The following is a 12,352-nucleotide window of genomic DNA, read 5'->3' as shown; positions in this document are numbered from 1 at the left end:
AGTGTGTTCATTTGAGTTAAGGAATGCTAAGTTTATGCTAGTTTATCATCAATATTTGATATTACCCATTATTCTATTCCACATCCTTTGAGCGTTCTTAATTCTCATTTGAGTATTAAAACTTTTGTTTAGATTGTGAAGATAGAAAATGATAGTCAACTTCAATATACTTTGTTCACTTTTGAAACATAAGATTAGTTGAAAACACTTTTAACCATTCAATTTTACACATAGTATGAACCATAACTAGATATTCTACCTCAACACTATAGTTTGCCACTGTACTTTGGTAAATTCAATGAGGAACAAACCTAGAGGGATGTGTGAATAGGATAAATAATTTTTCTGATAATTTTTTACTTATTTTTTAAAAAATTTAAACTTGAGTTGTTGAGATTGGAAATGGATTTTTTATCCTTTGTAAATCTTGTTGAAATCGTGACCAAAATTCTTGATAAAAATTTAAAAATTCTATGATGAACTGTTAATCACATAAATGGGTCAATTAGAGAATTTAGAGAGCTATCTTAAAGAGTTCTATTGCAGCATTTATTGTTAACCAAGAATCTGATCGTGATAAAAACAGACCTCAAAATGTTAGTTGGGCCTAACTTATGTTGAATAAATGTTTCCCAAGCCTTTTCTTTGTGATCACTATTAAAATGTTTTATGCCCAATCAAATGTACTTCTTCACTATGTTTTTTTTCTTCTTGCCTTGATTAGGCTCACATTCAGATGTTTGGACAAATAGTCAATAGAAAGTTTTCTCTTTCTGCTTAGTTCTAATGGTTGGCTTCTAAGCCACTTGTACACTACTCTAGGTAGAGGGTTCTTAAGAGTTTTCTCTCTCTCGTTAGCTCAAATGGTTTTTTGTTAGGCTATTCAGATGGTATGCTTTCTAGCATGAGCTATTTGTTTCCCTTTTTAATTATTGAACCATTTTGATGATTTTTTACTATTGATTTCTAGGGCCAACACATAAATTCAAGACATCGTAAAGGAAGGAGAGAAGAGATGAACTATAGCTTTTGGAAGAGAGGGGAGAATAAACCAAGGGAGAAAAAGAAAAGGAAAAGAGAGAGAGGTGGAAGGACGAATTTGAGCCAAAAGGAAGATGCTTGAATGCTCCACCCCATGCCTTGAGGTTGTATTTATAATTGTGGGAAGGTGTTTACAATGACTATAATGCCATTAGGGCTACATGCTTCAAAAGGAAAAAAAGACATAAGAGGACATACACCAGCTTGCGTAAGTATAATTCTATATCATCTTTTTGGAGGTTTTCCTTATTTACTAGCCATGCCTCCCCTACATATGTGGGTGTGTTTTAACACTCCCCAGTTGGTGTTTGTAACTTCATTTTACAAATAATCTTGGTCAAGAAAGTTATCTACTTAAAAAAGAAATTCTAATAGGCATTGCTTTGAAGTGAAGAAAATACAAATTGATAAACTAAAAAATACTAGAGGAAAATAACTTTAACTCGGAGGCAGAGACTATGTAATACTCATACTTCCAAATGAATCTAGAATGTGACCTTTAAAAAAAATTAGGGATGACTACAACATCACATAATTAAGGAACCTAATATAATCAGATAGACAAAAACTAGCTTATAACTGTCTTTTAACCTAGATCCTCCCCTAATAGCTATATGAATCCACCAACATGAGAAAATTAACTAAGGCTATTCCTTTGTTGCATTCCTTTGAGCTTGAATTCTTTCTTTAGCTCCATTTCCTTATTGGTTTCTTGCTCCGTCTTGTTAAGTTGTGGAGCCTAATTAACACCTTACGCTGAGTCTGTACGTGGATCGCCATGTGGGTTGGAAGGGGGGGGGGGAGCCCCCATCAAGTCCACGATATATTAATTGTTGTTTTATTAAACGTGGTTTGGGGATTTCACACTTGTAATCTGAGTGCCCTAATTTTCTCTTTATATTTGGGGGCACCGTAGTTAGGGTTTTAGCACTTAGAGTATCATCATCGGAGGAGAATTATCATTTGTAGCTGTGAGAGGTTAGAGAAAAAACATGAGTGTGTGTGATTTCTCTTGTAAATTATTTCATCATTATAGTGGAATGTCAATAGCGAAAGACAAGACGTAGTTTCACCTTGAGGTAAACCTGTATAAATCTTGTATATTTCTTACTGCTCATTTTTCTTCTTCTGCGTTTATTATTATTGCTCTCGTTAGTTTGAAATTAGGGCATCTAATTCCTAACATATCTCTTTGTTAATTTCTTTAAAAATTCTTTACATAGATTCATTGTGTAAGACATCTTCATTTCCTTCACATTCGTTTGCTACTTTTCTCCCAAATTCTTCCTTCTCTAAATCCATGACTTTTGTAAATATGTCCTTAAGCTCTATTCAATTTTGAACCTGCCCAATTCCTTCTTTACATTTCTTGCCCAACTATTCTATAATTATATCCATTTTCCCTATTAAATTTTAATGTTCTCACCTTCTTTAATTTCATTTTGTGCTTCTTCCTTCGTATTGCTTCTTTGGCCAAAAAAAATCAATTATCAAGAATGTATTTCATTTTTATCCTAATTAGCTCTATTATTTCTTCACGTTTTGTCATTATTTCATCCATGTATCTACGCACATCCAATGCTACAAGTCTTAATCCTTTGAGATCTTAAACTTGCTCATTCTTTTCTTTAGGAGTGCAATTGGTCCAACTTCTTCTAGCATATCTTTTTGCCTTCTCTCTATTTACCTGTGATTAGGACATAAATTAATCAATAAATTTATTTCTTTCCCAAAATGTTAATATGGTATCAAAGTATGATATTTGAATTGACTTGATCACCCGCAAAGAGAATAAAGTTTTCTTTCTTGTTTTTTACTCTTAGTTTTATGTTTTTTACTTTCATTCATGTTTGATTTTTATGTCGTTCACCTCAAGTTTGGATTTTGTGATTTTGTACCATTACTAGTCTCCCCATTATTTAATCATCTTGACATTGTGCTTCTCCAATTTCCTTGGTTTGTCCTTCCTCGATTTCCCTTGTTTGTCCTTCCTCATTTTTCTCATTATTCCTCAAAACTAAGAGTTTCTCATTCTTCTATAGTTCCTTTTGTTTATTGTTTGTTCCTTGTTGTTTTCATAATATTAATTTGTCCTCCATTTCAAGATCATACTCTAGTCTCCATGAATTCCATTTTGTGCATAAGTTGTATGGAAAGGAATGGTGGGAAGGCCTCTGATGCATCCTTATTGGTCAAATAGTTATTAGTTATAACACCCACAAAAATTTATTTGACTTAGCAAGGTTTTTTTTATCCTTGGTCAAGTTTATTTTCTATCCATTTCGTTGCTCAAATTGCATGATAATTTTCATGGTCAAAATTAGGATTCAATTTCATAGTTATTTTTTTTTATGTTCGTCTCAATTTATTATTCATATTTATTGCACTTATTTCTATACCAACCTTCCCGTTTGTTTTTGTGTTATCCTCCTTGTTATAAAAAAAATTGTCATTGTTTTCACTGGTACATCTTCTATCAATGTCACATTTTTTTTATCACTTTGGTGTAATGCCTATAGACCCAACATTTAGCTTCAGTTAAATCTTTTACTTTTCATCCAAGAGATAATTTTTTTTCCAAACTACCCTTAAAATAATGAGTAGCACTTTTTCCATGCACTAAAATTGGGCATGTCCGTATTTAAAATTGAGCCAAGCTTTTTTCAATTGGTCCGTTTTGAATGGTGTATAGATTATTGTCATTTGGCTAGGAGTGATATTTTCTTCTCTTACATTTGTTTTGAGCAAGCTAAGTCTTATGGAAAAAGAAAGAGAGATAAGGGAGGGGGGGGGGAGGAACTCAAAAGGAGAAGTACAAAATAAGAGGTGTTGAGAAGCCTACTATGAAGAATTCTCCAAGTTGTGATAAAAAAATTTACGTGACACGGAAATTTAAGAAATTAAGAAAATTAAAACCAAAGGTGTTGAAAGCAATTGAATATTGAAGACTGGAGAATTGAAGAAAATTTTCTTTGCAAGCTAAAATTAGCACTAGCTTGAGAGAGAGTATTGAAGAAACAAATATGGAGAACTCTTATGAGACTCTCATGGTAAAGGAGTCTCATACTACAAATTATTTTATTCAAGCTTGATTGACTCCTTTACAAGTTGAAAGGATTGCTTGTTTTACAATTGTAGTAAAAGCCTCTTAGTAGGTAAATATTACAATAATTAATGCACAAAAATACACACAATCCTAGGTAATGCTACCACATCAATAACATTCAATTCATCTAAGAAAATGTTTTAAAATATAAGGACAATGGGATTGACTCGATAAATGGTATTTTATAAAAAGGTTGTCGAAGCCCACAATTAAGAGTACAACTCAAAGACTCACAACCAAACTTATGTTGAACTTAAATGAAACGATTTCAAAATAAGAACAACAAAGTTCAAACAAAAATTACTAATAGTGAACAAGGCCACAAAATCAATTACACAAAACTCAACTGAATGGCAAAAAAAAAAAAAAAAAAATTTGTTTTTGGAATAAAATTACTCTATCCTTTAAAAAATATTGGTAAAATTGAATGTTAAAAATCCCTAATATTTTCAATTTGAGCTGCTAATAAAAATAGTAGGTTGTTTAAAATTTTTAATAACCTACCGTGGTTGAATCGAAGCTCTAAAAATCTATCTACATTTTTTTCTAGAAAGAGATAGTCAGATGGTTGGGATACAAATCAAACAGTCTTCACAAGATGCCTCTTTTGTTTTCTTTACTCCGCTTAGACTGATGGGCAAATGGTTCCTAATAGAACTCTCTCTCTCTCTCTCTCTCTTGTCCATTTGAATGGAATCTGTCCTATCCTTGTTTCTTCTTTTTTTCTCCTTTTGCCTTCATTGGGCTAGACATTCGAACATCTAGGCGAATGGACTCTTAACATAAAGTGTTCTCTCTCATATTCGTTTGGATGGTGTATGCCCTATCAAATAGTCCTCCAACTTTTCTTCTTTTCCCTTCTTCCTTCATTATCCTGGCCATTCGAACGTAAGAGGTGGATGAATCCAAAGAGCCATTCTACTAATTTTCTTTCTTTTTTTTAGTTTTTTTACCTGTTTTGCTCATTCAAGTATATTTTAGTATTTATTATCATCAAAATTAGCGTACTAAAAAGACCTTGAAACCAATAAATGTCAACCTATGGAAACAACATTGTGACAATTTCACTAATTCACCCAATTTATTGATCATTAATAGCACTCTTAAATTGGTGGGTAGATTAAATGATTATTCTTCAGTCCCTTATTGTAGACAATGGTGAGATCATTTTCTCTAAGCCATGACACCTTTCCCTGCATATTGATCATGCCAACCAAAGAACTAGATTGCTTCTCACACCAAAATGTCATCAATGTCATTATAATGTCTCCTGATATTCTCAGACCAATCAATAGAACCTACTTAAATGGTAAGGTTGGTACAACCAATGACATCTCCTTCTAAGTGGAATATGTCCATACTCTTATAGCTTTTATACCCGTATGCAATCTGCATTATTTTTCTGCAATGCCTCAAGAAATTATTCTTGACTATCCCAGTAATCGTTTCTCATTAGTGACTACAGCGTGTAAGAATCTATGCCAAACTACTTGCTTTCATAAGTAAATGAATCAGTGGAAACAAGGAGTCTACGAGGTGCAGAAATGCATCAACTTACTCTACAAACAACTGCTGCTTTTTGGAAGTACTTCGATGACATGTTCATTCTTTGGACAAAACATAATCATAGACTTCATAGTGTAGGGAGCATCTGTTTCAACACGATTTGCTTCATAAAAAGAACAGCTAGTCCCCCTCTTTTCACAAATGAAGATCAAGTGGAATATTATTAGAAATGGAAAACTTTTCAAGACAGGTCGAAACCTCCATTGCTTGCCGTCCATATCTTATCACTGCTTTTGGAAGCTTAAGAATATTTCACAATCCCCATGATTGTTAACCAATTAGTGCTTATCTCAAACAGGAATATCATCCAAACCTTTTGGTTTGACTTCATAGTGTGGGATTCTTTGATTTATGCTTTGGAAGAGGGCATGAGAAGGGGTGCCGACGTTACCGCCATGGGAGAGTGAAAATCTATTTGTTGAGCCCACTGTGTCAATCTTCTCTTCTTGAGAAGACCTTAATTTTTTTTTGGAATAATAATAGTCAAATTCTCATTTTCTTTTCTTGTTTAGGGTTCCAAACAAACCCTAAAAAGTCGTTTACATCAATCACCCATGGGCGATAGGACAACCAAGATTCAACCTAGAAAAAAATTATTTAAATATTTGTTTCTTCATGACCCAGAATCCAGAAGAAAAAAAAAACTTAATTTTTAATTGATTTTCTCATTGAGCATTATACTTAAAGTTACTTCTCTTTGACAGATTTCCCTACATTTAAACATATGTGCTGTATATGTATGAAGAAAAGACAATAGAGATTGCTGAGAGATCATGATTGAAGCAAAGCATGGATCTATAGCTTGATGAAGCATTCCGGAGGAAATTTCTTCATATGCAGAGCTACATTGCCTGGTGAGTTATTCCACTAGTGATGCAAGATGGACCCAAAATGAAAGGGTTGTTTCCCAACACTCCTACACTCCATGATCTCCTCATTCGAAGCTCAAATCTCCCTCATCGTCTCCTTGTGTCTCTCGCTTTGTTGGAGACCCAAAACCAGATTGAGTTCGATTGCATGCACCACTATTATTGATGCACAGAGGTGTTCTTGGTTTATAAAATTCATCACAGGACCCCATTGAAATATCAAGGAAAGTTCTGCAGTATCCAAGTGGGTATTGGTTCAGGGCCTGTTTGAAAGCTACTTGGCTGCTTTTCCACTTTGGAAGTCGTAGGCCATGTTTGTTTTCTATCTTTCTACGAGCTTTGGCTTCGAACGGTTTAAGGGAAGAAGGTTTGATTTCGAAGTATAATGTTCCAGCTTTACAGAAGGTTGACAAGTATATCCGGCTATAGATCCATCTCACTCGTTTCTAAGCAAATTTCATCAAAACAAACAAAAAGAGTTACTATGAAAAGAGAAACAGCAGCAATGTGTTAACAGCAGGCAATGTTGGCCAATGTATTCCTGTAGTTTCAGGGCTCAGACAGTCTTCAGACTGGCAGAATGAAAGTGATTTGTGTGAAGAAATGAGAAAAACAGCCATTTTTGTGACTAAAATAGTCTGGTTCAAGTTTATCACTTTGGTTTTAGTAATTGAGAGTACCTCGTTCCCAAAGAAAATAAAGACATCCTCTCTCTCTCTCTTTCTCTCTCTGGCTCGAGAGTTAATTTATTTTATTTAGTTTTTTTTCCTAAGGCAAAAATGACAGGGAGGGAGCTGTGTGACTGCCATTGTTGAATGGAACTCTCATTTTAAATTAGTGAAAAAGTACAACTTTCTTGGAATCCTCTATTCTCATTCAAATTTGAGGTAGTCTGAGATCCTCTTATCGTGTTCCCAATAGAACAAATATGGAGTCACGGAATCATTTTTTCTCATGAATTTGTAACCCCAGTAACCTATAATTATATATCATACTATACAGAGCTATATATAAAAATAAAAAAGGAAAAATACAACTAAATACATAATGAAAAAGAAAGAAGAGAAGATATCGTAAGAGAAAGAAAAGAGATTACAAACTGAAAAGTTTCAGCATTTGCACTTCTCCTCTGCTGCAATAGAATTCTTACAATATGCAATGGCCGCTTGGATTGCACTCTGTAACTCTTCAATGGTACTATCATTAGAAGAAGAGATTGTGGCCGTAGCCACCAGAAGCCCGTTATTCGTCGGTGAAGTGGTCAACGAAGCAGGATCTGAGAATTCTTTTTTTCTTCCTCCCCATTCCTTCCACCTAGAATTCAAGTTCCCCGAGAAGGAGTGCGGTTGTCTCCTGAACTCTCGCTGCTTCTCCTTCTCTCCTCTGAAGGATAACAGCGGCCGAACCACCCTGGCGTACCTCTTCAACACCCTGCTCACATCTAACCTCACCTTCTTCTTCTCTTCCTCCCTCTCGCCCATCACGAGCAGTTTTCTCCACTTGGAGAACCGGAACAGGGAAAAAGACTTGGCTTTGGTTCTTCCTCTTGCTACCCTGCTGGGACTGGCAGCGCTCTTGTTAGCTCCGGGAATGGTTATGGTACTACTCCTGTTGTTTGCATTGCTGTGGGGTTTCTTTTCGTCGAACAGCTCGTGTATGGGAAGGTTGAGATTGTCCAGGGAAGTGGTGGAGGCTCTGGGAGAGATGGAGGGGTGGGAGAGGAGATGGAGAGGTAGGAGGTGGCCGTGGAAAAAGATTTCATCCGCCGGAGACAAATCAATGGCAAAGGAAGGTGGAGGCCTGCACTTGTCAAGGCTGGTGGCAGTAGAAGGGTGGAGAGAGATGGTGAAGGAGAATTCATGGGAAGGAGAGGAAGAAGATGAAGGTGGTGGAGACCTCGGATGAGTCCTGTTTGTTGTTGAAACTTCTTGGTCTGCTGTCCCTCCTTGCTTGTGCTGAAGCTTCTCTCTCTTGAATGGCAAAGAATACTGGGTTTCCATGGCTGAAGATGGTTCAATGGTTTCAGATCTGGGGAGACTGGATTTTTGAGAATTTGGAGACTTGGGTCTGGCTCTTCCTTTGCTGTTTATGACTATTAACAAGGTTTGGGAGAGAGAGGGGTATTGGGAGGTTGTGAATAACTGGGAGAGAAGAGAGAGAGAGAGAGAGAGAGAGGGAGATGGATGAGTAGTTCATCATAATTGTCTGATGTATAGTAGTGGGTTTTATCCATGTGTAAAAAACTAAAAATCATTTGAGCAAAGTAATTGACACGTTTGGCTTCAATGACCTATCTCCATACGTGTGGCATGGGCCCACTTTGGGTAGGACAGGTGTATGATCAGAATATGATATAGAATGATCAATCTTCAAGAAGATTAATAAAGAGAGGCAAATAGTTTCAGTCATCTGTCTCCAGCACAGTTGTTATCATTGCTTCTTTTCTGTTTTTTATCCCCGTTAGTAGTATTTCTTAAACAGATCAATGGCGATGGAATTTCCCTTCAATTCTGAATTGGATTAACCTTGGAAATCATTTCCTTATCAGATTTTGCAAAAACTGAACCCACCTCTAAATTAAGTTGCAGTCTGGCATTCCATTGACAAGAAGTCATTTTGTCTTCGTGGAAACCTGTCAAGAGCTTCCTTGTCTCATCCTTATGTTTCATACGTGAGATACCATTCTCCCAAAAAGTAAACTGTACAATTAGCAACATCTTGATATCTCTGTGAGGAAAACTAACAAACAGTTTCTTTGTTTTACATGACAACTGAAAACACATTTACTTAAAAAGCTGTTACCAAATTCTGTAAAATGGGTTTTTGTTTCTTCATTGGTTCTCATCTGCTGGGCACTTGCTTGACTGTAAGTGGATGGACTTTCTCTTGTTTGTTAACTGAGAAGACTTGTTCTTGTAAAAGAAAACCAAGGTCTTCATCTTGTGGTCGACTTTGACGATTGGCAGCTCAATTAAGTCCAAACAAAGGGTTGCAATCACTCCAACCGTATCTTTGTGTCAGCCATGGAGAAAAAAACAATACCATTCACGGCCTCTATACTCACATGTCAGCCAGACCTGAAAACCATGGTCCAAACTCCAGTCCATAGACTAGTAAAGTCTTCTTGTTCCTCTCTCTCTCTCTCTTTCTCTCTCCTTTCTGGGTATCTGCAAAAGGGTCTGAGAGGGCTCCAGCAGCAGCTAAAGGTGATCTTCACCGTACTTGAGATCCATTGAGGAGGGACAGCTTTGAATTGCATTAATAAATGTGGCCAGCAGCAGAGCAGAGGTATTACATGGTGCAGAAGATTATAGAAGGGAAGTCCCAGTGGATTAACCACCACGTGAGCTTTTGGATTGAGTGGAAAGCTAAGAGAAGACAGAGTACGAAGAAGACAATGAAGATGAGAGGTGCTAATTAAAGTTTCTGGACCCAAAGAAGCAGAGGATACCATCTCGAACAAACAGCTTCTCATGAGGCCTAAGCACAAACACCTTTACACCCAAGATTCTCATACCAACATTTGGACTCTCTGTCTTTTGGAAACCAGACTGAAGGGGTGAGGTAACAACTGGCCACACCCTGCCTCAGCCACTCCCCCACCCCCCCTTCATGTGAGTTGCGGCTCAATCTCTAACTCTCTAACTCTATGGTCCTGGTTATGATTGGTCAGCATCTCACTCACGGATGCATTATTTGGTGGTGGTAAGGGAAGAAAAAAGAAAAAAAAAGAGCATCTGAAACACACCAGGAAGAAGAGAAAAAGTGATCAAACAAAACTCTCTCTTTCAGTTGCCTTGCATGAATGGTTTTCTTCTTCACTGCGAATGAAGGGGGAAAGAGACTGAAGATATTGAGAGATGTTGGACATCAATCATCAATCATCACCAATAGCTTCAAAAATCAATCACTGGTCAATACCCATGCACTGGTTAACCCAATATATCTAGTCGATGACTTCAATTTTAACCTCTGCACCTCGTTCCCACCAAATACTAGAAAATATTTGTGGTTAGAGGCATCTTTCTCAGTTTTTATAAAAAAAACTTATGACAGACCACCCCAAATGAAGAGCCATTAACGTTCTCCATTAAAAGCCATAAAGACTTCCTTCCTTTTATTCGAAGTTGATGAAATAGTGAAGCAGAAGCTAATGACAGCCACTATGATCAGAGTGGACTCCAAATGAGAAAACGCATCCAAAAAGAGGATTTAGTGGGTTGAAACAAAATAATTCCAAACCAATAGCAAAACTCTTATCCCCTCCCCTCCCTTTTCCTATTCAGCCAGCACCGAGAAAATGAACAAGCAAAACGTTACGTTTGACTCTGAAGTGCACCCCAAAAAGCTCTTTGTCTTTTCATTAAAAAGGAGCACTCCTGTGGCTTTCAAGCTTGCGTTTACTGTCAGAACTGTTCAAAGTGTTAATGCCACACATGGGCGTGCTGCCTTCGGAAGACACTGGAGCAAATTTATGTCTTATTCATTTTAAATTAATGAAGATGGAGATGGAATTGGAAACCAGCCATCTCATCAAAGTCCACTCTCCTCTGGTAGATTTTCTTATGAAATATTTCACTCTGCTTTTTCTTTAAAAAAATTTCTCACCGTTATTGTAACATCTTTTCTAGAGGAAATAATCATTGAATATTCCACGCTTACACCATCAGCACATTTACACAATTTACATAACGCTGTCAATGCCTTGCCTCCTCATATGAAGGGGACTCTTCTGGATTGTTAGAGTTTCTGTTTTCCGCACCACCTAACAAACCGGTTTGTTGGGTTGTATTGGTTGGGTGTGTCTAACTCGAAACTTTGAAGTTAAGTGAGCTTGAGGTTGAGTAGTACTAGGATGGGTGACCTCTTAGGAAGTTTGGCTAGACATTACGTTTGACTAAACCCAATATCCCTCCTTTCTATGTTTCTGGTTTAGAAGATAACACATGGTGGAATTGGTTTACCAAATGCCTTAGAAAACCTTATTACTTGGCATCCTTGGTATTGAAGAAATCTTGCTCATCAAGCACCATTTTCTTCTAATGTTGTATCTTCTGATACGGGACAGAGTGCAAGTGCACCTAGTGATAGTCTTTCACTTAGTAATTTACTTTGTAATTATTATATTAATTTAGATTACACTAAAATCTATCTTATTTTATTAATAGAATACCTTATTTAATTATTTATTATTTTTAATATTATATTAATTTTCTAATTTAAGAGTGATAATTCAGATATTGTAAAAGTAAGAATTTTTTTTAAGTATCTAGACATTATTAAAGTAACCATGCTTATTTAGGTACGTTATTTTAATATTTAATTATTTAATTTTTATTTTTAAATTATATAGCTTATTTTTTAATTAAATTTGTTGGATAAAACTAACAATAAAGTAAAATCAATCAGAGTATTTTATTAATAAACTCATTCTCCACTTTTCACTATATTTTTTATTATGCATATTAACACAAAAAAATACTTTACACTACACTTTTCATTGAACTCACTAACACAGAAAAGCAATTCATTTTTTACTCCCCTCCCTCCCCAAAAAAAATATTTTCGGTGAATTGAAACTCTTAAATTGTTTAATCATTTTATAATTTTTTTTAATAGGAGTGATGTTAATTTATGAAAATATCTGGTAAGGTCCCATATACGATTAAATAGTTATGTCTAAGGCCCTGTTAATGCCCCTGGTTGAAAATTTATATCCCAAGAAAAGCAATTTGATACACGTCCCATAAAATAAAATAACTAATTACAC

General features: G+C 35.8%; 1 protein-coding gene across 1 annotated transcript; it reads right to left on the bottom strand.

The window, feature by feature from the left end:
• Positions 1-7,541: 7,541 nt before the first annotated feature.
• On the bottom strand, positions 7,542-8,648 carry LOC137937704 (BRI1 kinase inhibitor 1-like). The gene has a single exon (XM_068782827.1). The coding sequence runs from the start codon at positions 8,580-8,582 to the stop codon at positions 7,692-7,694; it is 891 nt and encodes a 296-aa protein (XP_068638928.1). The 5' UTR covers positions 8,583-8,648; the 3' UTR covers positions 7,542-7,691.
• Between the last annotated feature and the right edge of the window lie 3,704 nt (positions 8,649-12,352).

Source organism: Aristolochia californica, unplaced genomic scaffold (genome assembly GCF_029961685.1).
Source record: "Aristolochia californica isolate CCGP_79_NKW_82.1479 unplaced genomic scaffold, dmAriCali1.0.hap1 SCAF_7, whole genome shotgun sequence".
Classification (NCBI taxonomy): domain Eukaryota; kingdom Viridiplantae; phylum Streptophyta; class Magnoliopsida; order Piperales; family Aristolochiaceae; genus Aristolochia; species Aristolochia californica.
This window is presented reverse-complemented; position numbering and strand designations above follow the sequence as displayed.